We start from the raw sequence: 22,860 nt of genomic DNA on the forward strand, positions 1-22,860 counted from the left end.
GAAAAATATATTTGATATGGCCCTGAAAAATATATTTGACGTGGCCCTGAAAATAAAATTGGCATGGCCCATAAAAAAATGCATATGCTAAATTTTTTTTATTAATTCTTTTGATAACAATTTTTTAATATATAATAACAATAAATAACAAATGTTAATTAGGTTTTATTGGTCCGCCTATGATCTCTCCCATTCTCCCAATCACGGGAATAATTTATAACCTTCCCGAGGGCTTGGTTAAATGCTTGCTCTTTAATAGGGCTCAACTGCGGATTTTTAATTGATTCAGTTGTCATTATACCTGTAACAAAATGTATAGCCATAAATAATAAAATCATCTATGTGTACTGTGTGAATAATACCTACCATATAAACACTTCACAAGTTCACTGTCTTTAAGACATTAAACACTAAAAAAATAAAAACTAAAAATTAAAATTAAATTATTCGATAATAATAAAAAGAAAAATACACGATAAATTGTTAACAAGAATACACTTACTTGAAGCATTGCGCGACTTATTGCCTAAATTTATGTTACATTCCGACAACTGCTGATCGACGTTATTCTGATTTACAAAACGCCCTTTATTCAAGCGGTATTGTTTTTTCAGAACATCTTGCCTTCTGTTTATGGTTTCTTCATTGTCCGTAGAAAACGCATATTCCTTTTGTTGCAATATTTTTAACTTTTCCAAGGCAATTTAATATGTATCTGAAATTACAACTCAAATCAAAGATATGTTTATATATATATATATATATATATATATATATATATGTGTGTGTGTGTGTGTGTGTGTGTGTTTGTGTGTATATAACAAAATACACAATACGTAGTTGATCAATAATACTTACTCGCGTAATCTCGTACATCCACCTCATGAAGACTCCAATTATCCGATGCTGGTGCCGCCCGACGCTTCACCAAATCTTGAAGAAGAAGTAAATTTTCTCCCGATAGCTCATAATTATTTAAAAATGGGCATTCGAATTTATCTTATCCTTCATTATATATCAACCAATCCACCGGCACTACATCGATACTCTATTTTCACTTGTATCATTGAGAAATAAAACAACACAATGCACTACTTTTCCACTGATTATTAAACGATAATTACACGACGTTCTTTTAAAACAAATAAAAATATATCGTAATAATATTTCGTAATTTTCGCACTTCCGATTAAACACATAACGACCGCTTAGCTTGGCATTCAGTAATGAACTAAAAAACTAACAATGGTCCTCTTTGATAGAAGATGAAGTTCTTACATACATGTATTGGTGCCTCGATCGTATTCCATATTATCAATCAATGGTTTATATAATATCATATGCAACGGCACGATGATGATCTCTTTCTCTGCATTCAATATATACTTATATATATATATATATATATATATATATATATATAAATTTTTATGGGTCGTCGAATAAAAAAATTAATGTACTATTAATTTTTTTACGTAGAACTTCAATATTAGATCTATTTGAACTAATATCAGTATTTCTGTCCACATAAAAAAATTGTTCGAAATAATATTTGACAAAATGTTTGTTGCCTATTCGTATTATATGAGCAATCATAAATGTATATTGTTCACAATCTGCTGTACGCCGGCATCTATAAAGTTAACGTGTGACATAGCGCCGATCTTTCTTACTCTTGCCCACTCTATTTCATTCGATGTTAATGTTTAGCAGTATTTAGAATATGTTAAAATGAAATGTAAAACTTTTGATATTTATTATTGAAGTAAAATTATGTAAATTTATTTCAGTTTTTCTACTTGTCCTATGTCAAGGTCCTATGCTTTAGATAGACCAAGTACGCATAAGAAAAAGGTCATCGATCCTGTTTCTGATTGTTACACTTTCGATACTCGATATGAGTTAATATTCATGTATAGTCTAGACTCTAAAATTAATAAATACGATATATGTGTGCTGGACGAATTTTCTAAGAAGGTCCTATATCTTATGCAAACAGTTCACGTACGCAGAATTGATCTTATTATTTCTACTTATTACATTCGATATGATTATATATATATATATATATATATATATATGTATATATAATTTCAGTGAGGAAACTACTACTATTATTAATAAATTGATCATAACTTATAGTACATTAATTTTTTTATTCGACGACCCATAAAAATTTATATATATATATTTATATATTATATGTCTCACATGACAAAATCGAAAAATAGTAATATACCCAATAACTTCTAATCACAAAAAGTATTATTTTTATTAAAAAATTATTTTATTGTATTCGCTATAATTTTAATATCTTGTTATATAATCGATTCAATAATTATTTTTATTGTTAATAAATTTTATGTAATTTCCTATCTTTCATGATTTTATTAATTTTATTAAAAAAAAAACACTTTTTGGTTTTGTATTACCATTGGATTTTTTGTTCAAAGTTGTATAAAGCTTTCGTAAATTCGTATATTATATTTATAATATATTGATAATAATGAATACCATGCAGATTATGGAAAGAACGAAAAAATATATTGTTACCGATTACATATTGTTATTATTTATTAATAGTTATTTTTTATAATTCATTTATTGTTTATTATTTATTATTTCTTTATTATTAATTATGTAATTTATTTCTATATTTATTTTAGACTATAACGACAATCATTGATCAATAATACACATTATAATCCTTTTTTTTTACAAAATATTAATAAATCAAACTATTTTGATTCTATTGATATTGAATCCTAGTAGGATTCAAATAAAGAATGCAGATAGGGCTTGTCTAAATAATCTGTGGGTAAGCCGTATTAGGGCTCTAGTAATGAATTTCCAATACGGACCGTATCATCATATCATGGGCAATACGTATTAGGGGTACAACAGGGCATCCGAATATGGCCCGTTTCAATTATTATAGGGCAATCCGTGTTAGGGCTGAATTCAGGCATGCCTTTTATGGACCCTATTCAAATTACCATATTAGGGCCGCCCATATATGGCCCCTATGAGGGCCATGCACTAAATTCCGTAATACGGACGCCGGAGTACAGCCCTATAGGGGCCTATAGGGGCCGGACCTGAGTTAGGGCTTGCCGTAACAAATTTCTACTCGGGTATATTGCTATATCTCTAAAAAATATACCAATAAAATAAAATAAAATTTATATTTTGCATTGGTTGAATAATATAGCTATTATTTCATAAAATTCTTTTAAAATTCTAAATAAGACATATGACCTGTTTGCTCCCTGGATGTCCCATTTTATCCCGCCTGTGAGGTAAAAAGAACCCGGTGACAAATTTTTGAAAAACAGCACAAATACATTTCTGGAATGGTAAATTAGCTGGGTGTTTTACTGAGCATATTCAGTTGCTTGTTTTATATGTGGTACTTGTTGTGATGTAACTGGTTTGGTTTTCATATTATAATTGCACAAAGTCAAAATGGATCTTTGTGCCCCACCTTGACAAACTATAAACAACCATAGTGATATAAATATTTGAAGCAGTGTTACTCTTACATATAAGCTCATCATTGCAATTATTGAATTTTTTTTAATTACACTTCAATAATACTGTGTCTCAATTCAAATATTATTGTTATGAACATTGCGTGAATGATCTTAGCTGTCGACAAGTAAAGACTCACTTGTGAAGATATGACACAATGAGAAAGTCGTTGATTGCCAGTGCGTTTTTTCATTTGTGTTAAAAGATGATTCAAGGCACTAAAGTTTTCACGCTTATGAAAACATAATTTCAACACCGGCATTTAACAAGTTGTATAAAACTGTGTATGACGTGATGGTTTCATTCACTGTTTCGAAATTGTTATACATTCAAATTCATTAAAAATATATGTATAAAATTTGATCTAAAATTTCTGTCAGCAGACTTGCTAATAGGGTAGGTTATCTTCACATTATGAAAAATTATGTATGCAGACAATAAGTGCTTTTTTTTTGCAAAGAAAGTTCCAGCGCTTTTAGAAATCCAGGAAAAAAGTTGAAAAAAATGACGGTCCTTTGGTGGTCAAAAATCATATCATTTTCGACAGTATAAATCAATCGATCTGAATGAAAGCAAAAACTTTCAAGAGATTTCAAAATTTAAATTCAATTAAATGAAAAATATTTAAAAAAACTTTTCAAAAAGTCGTTCAAAGTTTTCAAAAAATTTTCAAGTTGTAAAATTTCAAAAAATATCAGTATTTTCAAAAAAATTTTTAATTTTCAAAAGTTTCAAAATGTTAATAAAAATCAGAATTCTCAAAAAAATCTACTTTTTCTTTTCTGAGCTTTAACAAATTTTAAATTACGATACCGGAAGTTCCAGCAATTTGCCTTAAGACACTATGCCCACTAGTTTTTTATATAAATTCATATGAATCTTTTAAATCGATGTGCTTAATGTTCTTAATAAGTTTTACTAAAAGTTCGCAGGACGCAATTTTATTGAAAAGTATTAAATATCAAATAATAATGTTTTTGATGCAAATTTAAACTAGAGGTGTATGGCATCGTGCCTTTTTTTATAATTTTATTTAAACATCGATCAGAACTTATGGGTTCTATGAGCTGTTGTGATTAATATCTTACAAACTACGTTTGTTTTATTTCAGATGGCAACCCAAACAGTTGTCACATCTCTGTATGATATTTTTTTTATTACAATCTCTGTAATAGGGCGAGTATGGTGCAACAATGCCGGGTAAGGGCTATTTTCACTTGGAAACATATTGCTATCTATATTTCCAAGTGAAAATCGTTGTCAATGTTGCCTGACAACAGGCTGCTCGAAGTGGGTATCGAACCCGGGACCTCTGAAACAAGTCCTTGGCATCGTGCCTGATGACAAATTGCTGGAACCGTACCGTAACGAAAAGTTCGAGGAATATTAAATGTTTACAAATAGATTATTATAAATACTGTAACATTGTCTAATATTTATAAGAATTATATAAACTGAATTGCAAAGTGAATTGTTAAAGTTCAAATTATTTTTTTAAAGTATATAAGTAAGCTTTAGAAGTTTATCAAGAATTAAAATTAAAATCTGAATCATTTTCGATATACAAAAAAAAAAATTTGAAAAAGAAATAAAAAAATCCAAAAGCAATTGCTTCATCAGCACAAACAGAAAGCTTTTTGAATCATTCGAATCGGATGGTTAGTTCTCTCAAAAACTACCATTTCTGCACATTTAGCTTGGTATCTCCGAAACGGCAGGACCTGCTTTTGCCAAAAACTAATAACCACTTCTTCCGATCATTACGAATTGAATGTTTTTAGATCATTCAAATCGGATGCTCCGTTCTTTCAAAATCTTGATTTCTATTTTCAATCCAAAATATACACAAGTAAATCATACCAGAAAGTTACGAATAAAATACAATAACAGAATCAAAAGTAAATCAAGTAGTTTCAAAGAATAAAATATGTAATTAAAACCAATATTTATTTTAATATTGTGTAGTAATCAAGTTGATAATAGAATAATTCTTATCTCGTACGGAAAAAATGCGTCACGTAGGCGAGCAGTTATATTATGCCTGGGTGTGATTCTGGTATGTCGGCCAGCACTAGTTGGAGTTTTAGTTCTCATTCCGGTTAAATGGTGAGTCGGAGTTGACCTCCCCCGCATCGTCGTAACGGGGTCAGCGGGTCAGTCGATAGAGCACGCAAATGCGCGCGCCTCGCCCGTTCGGCTAGGGATAGCACAACGGACGAATTACAGAGCGAAACATCGACATTATAATAAAATTATACACATATTAAAAATTAATTGTTTTGGCCACAAGAAACATATAATTTACATATGCAATAAATATAAATGTTTTGTATTCGCATGAAATATTTTTAAGTTTCTCAATAAATTCAAACAATTATTTTATTTAATCATATTATTCTGTTATGTAGGCATAAAGTAGGGAACAAAGGCCGGATTTGACTTTGGCAAATTATATTATTAAACACCAAACCAATTATATCACAACAAATAACACATATCAAACAAGCAACGATCTATTACTATTTTCAGTAAAACAGCTAATTTATCATTGTAGAAAAGTGTTTATTTTTGCTGGGTACATTGAGGCGGCCAGGGGCAAGCACATCCAGTGTCTTAGTTTTAATTTTAATGAGATTTTACGAAGTAATAACTACATTCTTCAACCAATGCAAAATATAAATTTTATGAATGCATTTTTACAGAGATAATACTGTGTATATAACCTTGATCTGGTATTCCGTCAGCAATATTTATTAACAGAGTTGGAATAATTATTTATATAATTTATCACTTGTAAAATTGCTTTTTTTACTTTGTTTACTTTTTATTTACTATTTTTTATTGTTTATACCTTTGTCAGAGTGAAGGTGCAGTTGATCCTTTTTACCCCACTCACGTGTAAGCTTTAATAGAGGTTATATTTGAAAAAAAAACTATTGAATCTATCTCAAAATTAATAGTACATTTTATAAAACAAATGAATGGCGTATACTTAAAAATTATATTAAAGTCTCGTAAACTAAACAACAGCGCTCACAAACAAAAAACTAACAACGAAAGAAAATACTTTAGTTACGGATTTTCAAATATTGCCGTTTATCTTCCAATAGCAACGTCGTAAGAATCAAGGTGATGACTGGATATACATATTTTCCTCTCTACTTTCAAATATTGTTGTTAAAAAATTCGTAACTTTACTTGTTTTAAAGATATGATGTTGGGTGAGGATCTTTTCACCCGCGGACCTATAAGCCCCGCTCTACTCTATATATGAGGTTAAAAAGGACAACCAAGGAGCAACATATTTATTGTTTCATATTTCATTTTAAAGGAATATTGCGAATTAATAACTACCTTATTTAAGCAATGCAAAATACAAATTTTAAGGACATGTTCTTTACAAAGATCACTCTTATACAAACTTATTCAGAAGTATTCAGAGTATTTAGCAGCAGAGTTGGAATAACTATAAGTTTTTGTGTAAAATTACGGTTATTAATTTAATTTGCTGATTTATTTATTTATTTATTTTATTAACTTTCCGAAGGAGAAGTTTATGTTTTCATCAAAAAATCCGATTCGCTAATTTTATGTTTTCTCGACCCTTCAAGCCATTCTGAATCTAATAAGACAAAATTTGGAAAAAAATATGTGTGTTCTTGTGTGTGAACAGATTTTTGCCGTAAATCGGCGTTTTCCTAAAAACGGCTGGACCATTCGATGCACCTCGATGAGGACTATTGTTTGTCACTTTTGTGCGACGATCGGCCAAGTCGTTTCTTTATGAATAGCAGAAATATTAATACATAGTACATAGCTGTTTATCTCCCGACGTCGAATTAAGTTCTGGCTGGTTACACATCTTTTGCTCTCTAATTTAAAATAATATTGGTTAAAATTACTTTACTATGATTAAAAAAAACTTTGTTTTTGAGATAATTGTGATAAACCTTGTTACCCTCTGGTCTTTAAGCCCTGTTACAGAAGATATTTAATAAAGATGATAAATAAAATTAAAAAAAAAACGATGCTATAACATTTTATATAACAATATTTTGTAGGTATCGATTAATAAAAGAAATATTTTTTATGTCGACATCGGTGTTTGGTCGAATTGCTACCCCCATACTGCGTAAGAGCTGCGTGGCGCACGCACCACGTGCACGCGAAAACTCGCACGTTCGAGTAACGTCAACGCGTTTCCGAAATACATATTTTCACCTTTTGCCACCATGTTTCGGAGGCACGCGACCGATAGCGATTAACAACATCGCATACTAAAAATAAATCGATGTTAAACAGTACGCACATATGGTTGTCCGATGCCTCTTGTAAAACCAATAGTAGATTCTTAAAATGATACATTCAGTTGATTTGTATTAGGTTGATTTTTAAGCTCACCAAACTATTACAAAATTAATAATTAATCAATATAACTTCTTGACAATAATTAACATTTAGAATATTTTTTCTATAGGGGAGCTAGGCTTTATGTAACAGGGTAGGTAGTAACAGGCGTTTTTTTTAATAGGATCTTGATCACGATATTATAATATATATAGTTCTTGTCTCGATTAGACATGTCATAGCTACTGCCCCGTAGGCTGACGCAGTATACAGAATTGTGCAGGTACGTTATTTTTGACATGTAATATAAAAATGATCTATCATAAAATTTTGGTTTGCATTATTATTATCGACTAACTTCAAATTTTAAATATATTATTTTTCAATATTTGATAATGTGTAACAATTTTTGTGATTGCTAAATTGTATAAATAGTTACTTGATTAATTTAGAAAAATCACACATGGGGTAAGTTGAAACAGAACCTTGGGCCTAGTTATAACATAAAAGAGTTATATACAGATTAAAGTGAAGAAGATAGAATGGAATATATTGTTTGTAAGATAAAAATGCATGTAAATCGTGTTACAGGTGATACTATATCTTTCATTTGTATTGTGATATTAATTATAATTTACAATGATTTATGATAGAAATGTATATTAAAGGAGGCATTATATGTTTTATTTGTATCAATTATAATTTGCGTTTATATATGAAAAGGATTACGTATAAACAAGTCAATTTTCTTAAAAATTGACTTTCTTATATTATTGAATTTTTTAAAAGACACCGCACATTTTCTGCACTGAATAACTGTGAAATACTTGTATTATTTTCACACGATTTGGAAGAGGAATAATAGCAGCAACTAACCATCTTTTTTCGTAGAAATATAGTCAGTGGATCTCAAGATATATCAATTAAAAAACATTTACAGCAATCTCCTAGTTTCCTTAATTTTAAAATGTTTTATTCTTATTTGATATTTGGGAAGAACGTTGAGCAAGTGGTAGAGCCACCACGTGCATCTACAAAGTTCAGAGTTCAAAACTTGCGTTGAGTGCAAATTGATATCAAGCAGTTCTGATATCATTTTTCATTTTTAAATATGAATATGTTACAATACGTTCCCAAATAAAATTAGCTGTTTCAACAAGTTAAAATATCATCCCAACAGAGCAAATAACTATTAGGATGCCTTTCTTAAAGATGCAGCAAAAATAGAATTGAAAAACGAGTGGGATGCCTTCTAATATTCATTAGTAAAAATAGTCATTACAATAGCTTATAGAATTGTTGTTTAAAATATTTTCACTAGTTACTAAACTGATTGCTGTTTAAAATATTCCTACTTGTTATCAAAACATTTTGCGACCACAAAAGCAAATAACTTAAGTTATTATTTTATTATATATATTTAATAAAATTCAAATCATAATTCTATAGAATTATTTGTGCAGAATTCATAACATTATAAATTCGCATAACATTATTGAATAGCGCTCCCAAATTCGGACTACAAATACCAATGATTTATAAAACAAAATTACTTTGTTAATTAAGCAGAATAATTAAGTATAATATGTATTAATATAACATTCCTAATTAATGGGAACATTTCCTTATCGACCATATATTTATTGTATATAGCTACGCTAACATATTTCTTTGATTATTTGAAAAATCTACTAATAATAAGATGTTTTCCGTAATTAGATCCATATGGCCGCAACTAAGCCGGTAAGTGGGGCCACATATATGTTAATTTCCTATTCCATATGTGTAAGTGTTTATAAGTAATCTGACTGATCTCAATAAGTCGTAAGGTATAAATCAAGTTCTGACATTTTTAATCCTATAAAAGTAATCTGGTAAATCGTTTCAGTTCTAGAGTATAAGATAGGTTTTAGAGTAGTAGACATAATACTAAAAATACGAGTAAGTAAATCAGCGGATGTTTATTGTTATGTTAATATATCTTTAGAATTAAAAACTTTTTTAATTAATTTATAGAATATATTATTGCATTCTGATATCAAACTGATTAATTACAATTTCTATTCAACAAAACTAATAATTTAATAATATTTAGAAACTACTTGTATATTATTCGACAATTTTAAAAACTAAATCGAAAACAATATCTTCCGGCGTTAAATTTTGTCATTTTGTCACTTAATTTCAATTTTTATTTCCATAGCTACATATCAATTATAAAAGTTGATGCAAACTTTTATGATTGAACACGCTTGTATTTATTATCTAGTTTATTAAATATTTTTAAATAAATGTATAATTTTATTGTTCGTGCATTAGTTATGGGTTTCACGAAGAAAGAAATACATGCAAATGGAATATAAATTACCAAAGAATTTTTTTAAACTATTTTTACGTACGGTCCTTAAATGGATATTTTCGAATTTCTTTGCCCCCGGGGCTCAAATGATTCCAATTTTATAAGAAATTTTTTTTTTGAAAGTCTTAGCTCTTAATATTAACTTAAAGATATGGACCAACCAAAGTTTCTTATGAAAATAACATGGGTAAAATAAGATTTGTTTTTTTAGAATTTTATAACTTAGCGACAAGTGAATTACAATTTTGAGAATAACATTGTATTTGCTTATTTCGATCACAAATAAAAAAATGACAAAAAAAATTAGATAATTTTATAAAATAAGTATTTATTTGGAAAGAAGAACCAACAAATTTTGGTTAGAGCGAGAGCTAAAATATTCAGATAATTTTTTTTATCAATTTGGAAGCATTTGAAACCCTGAGAGCAAGTAAATTCGAAAACATCCATATTAATTACTAATACATACATATATATATATATATATTATAGAATTTTGTGATTATCGACTTTGTAAAATATATTAAAGAATGTGTAGTATATAAGTAACTGTTTTTGAAATTACACTGAAGATAAGGCACGCCGTGGTCTCGAAACGTCTGTAATTACCAAATAAAGTGTGTGTTAAAAATCTGAGTGTTGTATTGTTCATATTTAACATTTAACATATATATATATATATATATATATATATATATATATATGCATATATATATATATATATATATAGATGTGTATATATGCATTATATATTCTCTCCAAGCTTTGTGGGCACTTTGTACAAGAAAATCAAGAAAATCAGATAAAACTCATAGTATATTGAAAACAAAACATGATCAAAGCCAAAGACGAGATTACAACGCTTTCCTGCACACAAGGTCTGTGGATATCTTACGACATTAATAACATACATGAAAGATACAAAGTTTTCAAAAATACACAAACAAAACTCAACATTGATGTATGAATACAATGCTATTCAATCGTAATAGAATAGAAATGTGAATAATAATGTAAATATCTATATAGGGGTAATAGTAATGATATTCATTATCACTTGATAATAAAGATCAAAATACGTTTCCATAAAAAATTTCATAAAAAAAAACATTTTGTTTGCTTTTATTAATAAAAAACACCAAATCGATAGGTAAAGCATAGGGTTGCCATCTAAAAAGCCATCTAGTAAAAGTATCATCACAACAGATTAATAGAACTCTTAGTTCTAATTGTGAATAAAAAAACATCAAGTAAAAAAAAATTGCTGTCAAATCCTATTAAAAAACAAACTAGTGGTGCATGGCATCGTGCCTAAAAAATTGCTGGAACTTTTCGTATCAAATTTTTTTTTTTTTTTAAAAGAGTCTTACAATTTTTTGAAAACTTAAAAAAAATGAAACTTTTGAAAATGTTTTTGAAAAATTTGATTTTCTTTTATAATTTTGCGTGTGCTGTGGTTGTTTTAGAGACGAAATATAGAAGCGCGTAAGCGCTGCGTCGCAGTGTAACGGATAAACATTGGTACGGAACCATAGAAATGTAAACAAAATTTATACTTAAAAATAAAATCTCTATAAAATATCTGATGATTTTAATGTGCATATGTATAATGATCAATTTTTGACCCCAAATGGCATTTTTTTTTCACTTTTTTTACTCGATCTTCGAAACCGCTAGGCATGCCGTTCCAAAAATTTAATCAATTCTTCATTTTATCAATACAAATAAACGAATTATTGAAATCGGACGCTCCGTTCTCTCAAAAACTGAAATACCATTTTTAACTCTTTTTGCTCCGTTTCTTTGAAACGGCTGGATCTGCCTCGGCCAAAAACTAATTAGCACCTCTCCTTATCAGTAGGAATCGAATGTTATCTGAATTATTCAAATCGGTTGATCAGTGTTCTCGAAATCATCGACAAACTATTGTATCCGCACATACATACACACACACATACGTCATAATCATTTTTTCTAAGGTATGCCAAAATGTTCAGAAACCTTTGAAACGTAAAGATATATAAAAATTTTCATTTTAGATTTTTCTGCGATTATTATAACTTAACCTGCGGGAAGTTAAAAATATTAATAATAACATTGGAGACATTGAAGATGTTGGGTAAATGATTTGTACTATTTTTGGTGAAACAATTTTGCAAATAGCAAATACAAAATAAGTAGTAAAAGAGGTTTTGGAGTTGAACTTGATCGCTTCTGCCGCAGGAGAATGTACGCATTGAAGTGTTTTATTGAGAGCAATTACAGCGGAAGAAAAGGGCACACAAAGAATGCTTTTAGTAATGAGATCTTCCATCTCGTCGACATGTAGTGTGACCTAGTACATAATGATGTAAGCTCATTGTTCCGGTGGCTTTTAAATAACTATGTATACAATATTGCGTGTTGCATAAACGTGGGAATTTATACAAACAATCACAGCAAACGCTTTAACTGTGAAATAATCTTCGATTATGTTTGTGCACTGGCGTGCAGCATCTTTCGGGATTTACAGTAAACCATTATCATATATCGCAGTTCGTTTTAATAGAATTGAATTATTCATTTTCGACTCAATTACTGCTGAGGTATCAGGACAGGTACATCTATTTATCCGCAACATAGTTCAAGATATTGCAATATTATAAAACAAGTCCAGATTCAATTTTATGTATTTTTCTTCTTGCTCGACCTTATGTTTTTCGCCCAAATATTATTAGATCACAAAAACAAGAAGAGAAAATACATGGAATTTGAAGCTGACATACTAGCTTCTAGAAAAATTTTCGATAGAGCACCAACATTTATAATAACATAGAAAGTTTTTCCACAGTCTTAGAAAACAACAAAAATCTTTTATCATCTTACAGGCCGCTTAGTTTGTTGTCTTCTATTCCAAAACTGACGAATGGTTTTTATTGTGACGAATAGAAATAAATAGCACAAAATCATATCATGTGACCTTCACGCTGCGCAAATAAACTTGTCCTGCAGTTGAGTTTAATAATAATATGTATCGTTATTCCGTCCAAGGAGTCTGTAAAATATCTCGTTATTCATTTAGGTTTTCCATTAGGAAAACCTAATTGGAAAACACACATTTCGCAAAATAGCAGCAAATATATTAAATTCTCAGTAAATATGACTGGCTTCTAGAAAGGAATTCAAAAGTTTCGGTCAACAATAAACTACTAAAATATAAGACTGTGGTCAACAGAATCGAAAGTCAGCCCACGAGAAAAAGGTAAATTTCTATCGAACTCTTCTAGTTATTTTTATAATATTTTTTGTTGTTGACTATTATGTTATTTTGCTTCATATTTTTTATATATTACACTCCTAGATTCTTGGCTAGGTGTATCTACTAATTTACAATCATATATATTGTTAACAATATCTGCTCTTTTTTATAAACAAAATAAAAACTCTAAAAAATTATAAATAATATATTACATGTTATTATTATATAACATTAAATAGAGCATATTAACTGACATGGAACTATAAGGTCTGTAATTGCCAAAAATAGCATATAATTCAAGGTCATATAATCAACATGCACAACTTAAAAGATCAGTAACAAAATCATTTCGAATAACGCACGTTTTTAATAAAAATAATTAAAACCCCTTGTACAATATCAAAATGGGTAATCTCGGTGGATATAAAAGCTGATTTATCGATAAATTTATGATATTTTGAAAAATATAAAAACTTTTGACACAATTAAAAGCTTAATTTTATTTCAATAATATTTAATATACGCTATATAAGCCATTTGAATTTAAATTTAACTTTAATTAAATTCGTAATATTTAATCAATTTCGATATTGATAGTCATGATAAAAACTTTATAATACTTCATCACATATTCAGTGGCAATCAATACGTAGGGGAGCTAGGGGCTAATTGTAACAGTTATTTTTAAATTAATATATCTTAAGAACCACTGATGATATTCACGAAATAAAGACAGATAGTTGCTATAACTATTCCTCTACCGAATCAAGTAAAATAATTCCACAACTTGTTTATTATTTCACAATTAACCATTTCCTTGAAAAAGAGCGGTGTTACAATTTACTCCTGGGGCTTGTTGTAACGTCTACCAAGTCAAGCGAGTAACTCAAAAAAAGCGGCAATAATACCTCTGATAATTTATTCTTTACTTATTTTTAAGAAAATTGACCTATTTTAGAGTAATTGTTTTCATAAATGAACGCAAACTATAATTAATACAAATAAAATATATAACGCCTCTTATAATATAAATTTTTATTATGAGTCAACGTAAATTACAATTATTATCATAATAAAAATAAAAGATTTATTGTCTCCTGTAACATAATATACATTTGCTCACATTTTACAAACTATACATTCCTCCCAATCTTTTTCACTAGAATCTGTATATAATTTTTGTATGTACATATACAACTAGTCCCAAGGTTTTGTTTAAACTAACCCCAAGTGTGACTTTTTTACTAGATATCAAGATAACTATTTGAACAATTTAGCAATTACAAGAATCATCAAAGATTGATAAATTTGAAACAAAATAAGATATATAAAATTTAAAATTAGTCGATAATAAAAACGTAAACCAAAATAGATTAATTCTATATGACTGCACAGTTGTTTATTTTGTTTAATATTATGTAGGGCGGTATAAATGTCCAATCGGGACAAAAGTATATTTTAATATCGTTCAAGATGCTTGTTCAGACATATCATTTTATTGTATTGAGCATAAAGGCGGCAATCTTCATGGCATTGAGCTTATACACAGAATTGTTGCTACCCTTTAAAGAGAGCGGCGGATTTGAGTCAAACTTATATTTCTCACTTCTAAAATTGAATTTACATATCTTGCATTCTATCCCGAAAACGCTTATGCTCTTTATAATATACAATATATACAATTACAATTATATAGTATATACAATATTAATATTGTATAATATAAAGAGCATAAGAGTTTTCTGGGATAGAATGCACGATGTGAAAATTCAATTCCGTTCTCTACGAACGCTGCACGACGACGGAAACTGCTCCCTGTGACCTAGTTAAAAAGCTCGAAGTAGGTCAAACCCATTAAACGAGGCATATTTACGGAGTAAAGGAAAAAAGACACGTTAATTCTGCGTTTCCCTCGCAAACTTTGCGGATCGAGTATTATATATTATACGTTCGCGTTTCTTTGACAATTCCTGGGAGTTGTTGCATAAAATTACTTTCTAAATAAATAAGCTCTTTGTAAATGAAAATATGATTGCACTGTCTCTGAAAGAGTATAATATGAGAAATTAATGTTTCATAAAATGAAAATGTTTATTGCTATTATTTATTATTACATAAAACGAATAAGTACATTTAGGAAATAATTATTATTTCTTACCTATGTTTTGTGCCTATATAGGGTAGAGCGGCGCTTAAAGGCCCGCGGGTAAGAAGGTTTACCAGCAATATCTGAAAAACAAGTAAAGTTAGGAATTTTGTAACAACAATATTTGAAAGAAAAGGTGAAAATTGGTGTAATCAGCCATCGCGTCGCTACAAGGAGAGCCGTTTAGGCCATGTTTAAAAATCCATAACAAAAGTACTTTCTTTCGTTGTTTTTTGAGTTTACGATACCTCAATATAATATTTAACTATACGATATTTAATTTTTTATGAGTCGTATTGTTATTTTTAAGTTAAATTCAATAAAAGTTTTTATGTTGAAGCTCACACGTGGATGGGGTAAAAAGGAACAGCTAAACCTTCACTCTGGTAAAGGCGTAAACCATAAAAATTTATAAATAAATATGACAAAATTCCACGCCAAAAGCTCTATATTTGGTATCTTTGTAAAAAATGCATTGGTTGAGTATTGTAGCTATTATTTTGTAAAATCCCTTTAAAATAAATAACAAAGCATTGGATATGTCCTTGACTATGGGGTAAAAAGAGACAGATGACAAATTTAAAAAAAATAGTGAATAAACGTATTTCTGTAATTAAAAATTAACTGGAAATTCTACTGAAAATAGTACATTTGTTTCATACGTGTTATGCTTTTTTGATGTAAATAGTTCATTTAGTTTACAGGGTCTTGTTTACAGCATAATAACTTAAATTAAACTTGGATCTTTGTGTCCCGCACTACCCTATTTAAAATAAAAAGCATCATATTTTCATTGTAACGTTTTATCAAGATGCACCATCTTTCCATTTTGATGTATGTACAATGTAAAATTTTTAAGAAAAATTAGTTTATCGCATTATTTCCTTGAACTTATGACATGAATTCTACCAAGTATCTGCTCATAATTATATGAATCATTAGTTTAGAATAATTTATATAATACGTATGCAATTATAGTGTATACTAGCTATGTGTTTTCTGCGTAATAAAGTGGCACAGTTAGTATACATAGTGGAATTTCAAATCTGAATGTAAAAAATAAGAAAACAACAACAAAAATTATTTTTCATTATTTACTTTGATAACTACTAATAAATAACAGTTCCATCAATATTGAAAATAAAAAAAGAATTTATATAGCAATAATTAGATCCGCAATGATATATGCTTCCCCTATTTGGTGTATGACAAACAAACATAATATTAAGAAACTACAATTAGTACAAAATATTTGCTTGACCTATAACAAATCTCATTATGGTTTGTTATAGGTCAAGCAAGAAATCCAATAAATATGCATTATATTAGCACAACATTCTTACATGATTCCACTAATGTACTATTAGTGAGAGATTTTATAACAGTTATGTGAAAGTTTTATACTAATTGTTTATTTAACTTAAATCCTAATAAGATAATCAAGTATAAAATATGACAGAGATCAAATTACTCTTAAACTATTCCTACAGCATATGTTATTAGTCTTTTGACTATTTTTCATTTATATAAGTAATATGTATTATTTTGTTATTATTATTGTAGATATGGTTTTTAGTGATTATCTTTACCTTTTATTATTATTACCGTTTTTAGTGATTATCTTTTTATGATTAGATTTTACTTATAAGTAAATTTACTTTTTTATTAGTTAGTATTAAATATAAGTTTATGTATTTATATCTTAGGATAGTTATACTTGATTATATAAAATGTATAGAAATATGTATGTATAAAGTAATATAAATAAAATAAATAAATCTTTAAGAACAAAAAAAAACTAATAAATAACGTTTAAGTGGGAAAATGCCTATTATTTTTATAGCATGTACAAAAATTATACTTGGGGTTAGTTGAAACGAGACCTTGAGGCTAGTTGTAACATACAAGAATTATATGAAGATTCAAGGGAAAAAGATCGAGTGAAATTTATAGTTTGTAAGATGTAGGCAAATGTAAATCGTGTTACAGGAGACACCATATATTTTATTTGTACTATGATATTGACTGTAGTTTATGTTGATTTATAAAAAAAAATTATATTATAAGAGACATTAAATATTTTATTTGTATTAATTATAGTTTGAGTTGATTTATGAAAAGAATTACTCAGAAACAGGACAATTTTTTTAAAAATAAGTAAAGAAATTATCAAAAGTATTATTTGCCATTACTACTTGTCTTGATAGAAGTTACAACGAGACCTAAACGTTAAGTTGTAACGCCACACTTTTTCTAGATAATAATTAATTGTGAAATAATGAATAATAGCTGTGGATGTATTTTTACTTGATTTGGTAGAGGAATAGTTATAGCAACTATCCATATTTATTTCGTATAAATATAATTAGTGGATTTAAAGATATATTAATTTAATAACTATTACAATCAGCAGCCTCTAGCACCCTCTAGGTACAATGGTAAAAACTGAAGTATGATCATTATTATTATTCAGCAATATAATAATAATAATAACAATAATGATGACGAAATTTTCAAGTTTGTATATATTCTATTTGATGAGATGAAACACATATATAATAAATTAATTATAAAAAGCTCATCGAAACTGTTTGATAGGATGATTATGAACCGTAATACCTGCAGGAGCTTAATTTTACAATAACAATTGAAGATGTAGGTTAATGGCATCCCAAATGATTTCGGATAATACCTAAAGAGGGAATTGTGTTAGGTGCCCATAAACCGCTCCGCTCGAATATCTAGGTCAACTCCGACTCTATTGATCGCAACGGAAGCTTTAATTCCGGCAGTGTCATTTCACATTCAGCGTAGCGCTGCCGTGGAAACCCAAAAATCCTATCATGTGCTTTTCACTTTCGACGATAATACCGAAGGGCTCGGTTATTATTTTTATTTAGGTCGCTCGCCAGCCAATATGGAATACAATCGTTTCCTACATATGATACAGGGTCGAGAGCAGAATGCCCTGGGCATCATTACGTACGACGCTCAACGTATAAATATTACATTCCACACACATACACACACATGTATATATATATATATATATATATATATATATAGTGGTGTATTGTGCCTTAAGAAATAAAATACGATAAAAGAACGAATTCACTGAAATAATCAAAATCAATTGATTTAGTGAAACATAACAGATTTTTTTCATATAGATGATACTAAGCGCTTTGTCTTCTTTTCTATGTTATTTTTTGTTCTTGGTCCTACTAATTGTAGACGTCAACAAAATTTCCTGAATATTGCTCTAGTAGGGCAGACTGGGTACGGTTGTGCCAAGGTATAGTAGTGTTAGTCGGTACAACAGCTAAACTGTATTGATTATGACATTGGGTTCAAAAGGAGAAAAATATAGTATGTTTTTTTGAACAAGTTTTCATTATTGCTTTCCGTCAGCATTTTCAATCATACATTATATTCATGCAACCCAAAATATCTAAAATTTTGAGATAGATTACTACTGCTTCAAGGTTTATAAGCAATAAGACCTTACACGGCGATCTGAATATAGAATTTATAAGCAGAGTTATAAAAATTAACAGTGTTCAATATTTTCAAAAACTGGACCATCATTCAAATTCAATAGTTACTCAGCTTCTTGAGACACCAATTTCAAGAAGATTAAACAAGAAGCTTCCCAAAGATAATATTGAAGACCTTTAACAACCACATCTTGAATTAACAGAATTTGCTAATTACTCATTGGAGTGATTCTACAACTATTGATATACATAGTAAAATTTATCACAATAATTTATATGTCATATCATAGGATTGTTCTGCTCCTTGTTCGATTTCTTTTAATAATATGTGTTATTTGTGCACAGATAAATCAATTTGATTTTTATTTTCCTCTAAGTTGAACATTAGTAGTTGATTGCAAGCAATTAGTTTTTGTTTAAATAATTTACCTCATATCAGTCATAACGATGATTTGTTTTGAAAAGTGTGCGTTGAGTAAGTTTGAGCAAATTTTGTGGGTACGGTTGTGACATGTATTTCTTGTCCTTTTTGAGTGAAGATTAAACAGATTAAAAAAAATTAACTTAACTAAGATAACATGCAAAAGAGAAAACATAAGAAAAATTCAATATAAAAGAAAAGTTTTACAAAGATTTCTTATTAATTTTGTTTAAAAAATTATGTTTTGTTATATATTGTTATATTATATTCCTAAGCTTTATTCGAAAGGTCGTGCTACAAATTTCTGACAAAAAAAGTTAATTTGATGTTTATTCCTGTGTTTGTTTTCATTTTTTAACCTATTTTATGTCTGTCACAACCGTTAAAGGACAGTATTGCAGTATTTTTCACAAATGTTTAAATTACCATTTAATGTACTTTTCTTTAAGATAACTAGTAAATTACCAAAATTATGGCTGATCAAAAAAAAGTGACACAATCGTCTTTCCTTCAATAGATAAAGCTATTTTTGCCATACAAATTTTCTAACTAAAATTTGAATGTTTCACTCGAAAGGTTGAATTATTTGCATAGACTGATATATTCATGAAAAGTAATATCTAAGTATACATGAACTCACATGAGTTTTTTTTAATTTCCAGTTATTGATAGACTCAAAAATTAGAAAATGAAATGTATGTATAGTAATTAAAACCTTACGAGATGAGTATTAATTTATTATGCATAATGTTCGAATATATAAATATACATAAGACTGCAGAAATGTAGATAAAAATACTAATAAAGCACATACAAATATAGAATAGAGTGCTATACTTTTCTATTAATCCATTTTCACTGTATCGTCTATCAGTGTCAAACGTGAAAAATAAATGAAAACAGATCAAGTTAATATTTCTACCGTTTTTCATTTTATTTTTTAACTTAAGTCAATAAAACAACTCTAGTTGCGGTAATACCTGCAACAACAAATAAGAAGTGTTTATAATTTTCACAACGACAAAAGGTCGTGATCAGAATATTACTTCTCGGATTGAGTAATAAGTGAGAAGCACATTGTTCATCAATTAGTATATCTAGGTTATTGTGGCAACGTACTTCTTCTAATTGCAGACTTATGTTTACTAGATAAAGAAGTAACAATAGTCGAGTTGTACAGCTATTTTTACACATTGTTTGATCATGGCGTGTATGCGAGACAATCGCATATGTTTGCGAAGGAATTAGATTAAGAGAGGCTCAAAGAGTTAATTAGCTTTCATATCTAATTGTACGGCTCAACCCATGTCATGTCAAAAGCATTACTGCTATTTTAATTATATATGTCAGGCTAGCCTCTGGAGAATTTCGTTAAGGCAGCTGTACACGTGAAGGTAATCTTTCTTATAAAAGTCAAATTCTATATTTCATTACCCATCAATATTAAAAAGGTTGCTCTATATGAGAGTATTACTACAACTAAATAGCAAATACAAATTCAGTTGAGAGTTTCTAACATTGCTAAGATATTTGACAAAAATAATTTTCAGGTAGAGTGATATTGTAATCATAGCATTATCTTGCATTTACATGTTATCCATATATAGTTGAGTAACTGGTATTATAGACACTACTAAGTATCAACAATGATCATGATATTAATATATGCCAAACATTTTTTTTGTGTTTTTTATAAGATACAGATATAGTGTAGTCGCTTCTCATTTTGAGGTATCAAAGAAGTAGAACTAAAAAAAATAAATAAAATCAACAAAAAATATTTACGAATGAACTATTATTAAATAATAATCAATGACACATCATTTAATATGTTTAATGAAAAAATAGTTCAAATCAATAAATAAAATTATTTATATTTTCTTATGTGTTCAAAATATTTTGGTATGCAAATGGCAAATTTTCAGGTGGAGCGATCCTGTAAGTATGGCATTTTTGGTATGAGTTTGAGACAACAGTGATTAGTGATTGAAAAAATTATGCAAGTTTAGAGTTTTTCTATAGAAGAAAAATGCTAAATCATTAACTAAACATTAACTTGAACCATTTTTGAAATAAACAGTTATATTATTTAAACTTAATTGCTGATAATGCATTACATATACAGTTTTATTTTGTAAACCGTTGTATTTACCAATCCTTTCAAAATATCCTTTATTAGAATTATTAATTTGATATGAAACAATACGGCGAAGTAATATAAAATATTTCGACCATAAACCACCAATCGTACGATTATGAGGGTATGAACAAAAATGAAATAAATATCCTTTCGAATTGCTCTCCATTTTAAATTCTTTTTAGAGGTAGATTACTAAGAACTCAATATGCCATTTTATTCATTGTGTAATACATCGCATGACTTTCAAAAGAAATACCATATTGAAAATTTCATATCTACGTGTAGGTTTTTGTGAAACCTCTTCTATCATCAAATGAATACAAGCACTCTAACCAAATTACAATTTTATCAAGACAGATGGAATAAAGCGTTATTTGTTAAATCGATAGCACATCGAGATACAGCAACGAAAGGCAAATGTTTCTTCAGAATTTCTTTATGAGGGAACGATGAGATGTTACGGAAACAGGAAGAATATCGAGTTGCCTTGTACCAAAAACCAGGGAGAGACACGTACCCCTAACTCCTAAAGAATGAACGTGACAAACATACTTCAAAAGCTCGATCCAGTTTGCAATCGCAGGCCAGAAGTTTTGTGCTACGGTTAAATTAGGAATGGGTAATAAGAATGTGATGTAGCGATAATTTGGAAGAAAGTAGAGATAGTTAAGTGCTGATTTAATTTCGTATATCCCGAAAGCTTCCAAGAAAATAAACGGATTATTTGCATTAATTATAATTGAAGTAAAACTTCTTTAGGCGCGATATGGGTGTAAAAATTTTTAGGCGCGACACGGGTGTAAATCCGTACAAATGCAACGAAAATGCCAACGTGTAGTTAAACACTACGACGCCGTAAGCGCTGATGTCGCGAGTATCCACTCCCGTCATGTCATGCGTAAGTCGAGCGCTAAACCCTATATGAACTTGCATTAATTGAATCACGTTTTTTTTTACAAAAGAAGAGGTTGCTGTATTATGTCCTCATGGAATAAGACTTTTCTTAGAGAATAAATGTGCCATGGAATATAATAAATTTATATTGAATCTCGTTGAAGACAAAATAATATCTACTGCCACGGATATTTATGTAGGTTGCCATGCGACAGATCAACAATCATACATTCGTCAGCAGTTTCAAAAAAATCGGTTATTGATACCGGGGCTTTGCCGTATGAAAT

At 28.9% G+C, this 22,860-nt stretch overlaps 1 protein-coding gene and 1 long non-coding RNA gene across 2 annotated transcripts in view; both read right to left on the reverse strand.

The window, feature by feature from the left end:
• LOC113375551 overlaps window positions 1-22,860 on the reverse strand; it is a 344,885-nt gene that overhangs the window by 170,579 nt on the left and 151,446 nt on the right. Inside the window, exon 3 of the mRNA XM_026615483.1 lies at window positions 15,634-15,704. Within this exon, the coding sequence (XP_026471268.1) occupies window positions 15,634-15,704 (71 nt within the window). The remainder of the gene's footprint in view (window positions 1-15,633; window positions 15,705-22,860) is intronic.
• Window positions 172-1,292, reverse strand: LOC113378815. The gene is made up of 4 exons (XR_003367223.1): window positions 859-1,292; window positions 503-715; window positions 367-410; window positions 172-301 (listed from the first exon to the last, which is right to left on the reverse strand). It is a non-coding gene; the product is annotated as an uncharacterized LOC113378815 (long non-coding RNA).

Source organism: Ctenocephalides felis, unplaced genomic scaffold (assembly GCF_003426905.1).
Source record: "Ctenocephalides felis isolate EL2017-DRISC unplaced genomic scaffold, ASM342690v1 CF-g0.4_SCAFFOLD_01886, whole genome shotgun sequence".
Classification (NCBI taxonomy): domain Eukaryota; kingdom Metazoa; phylum Arthropoda; class Insecta; order Siphonaptera; family Pulicidae; genus Ctenocephalides; species Ctenocephalides felis.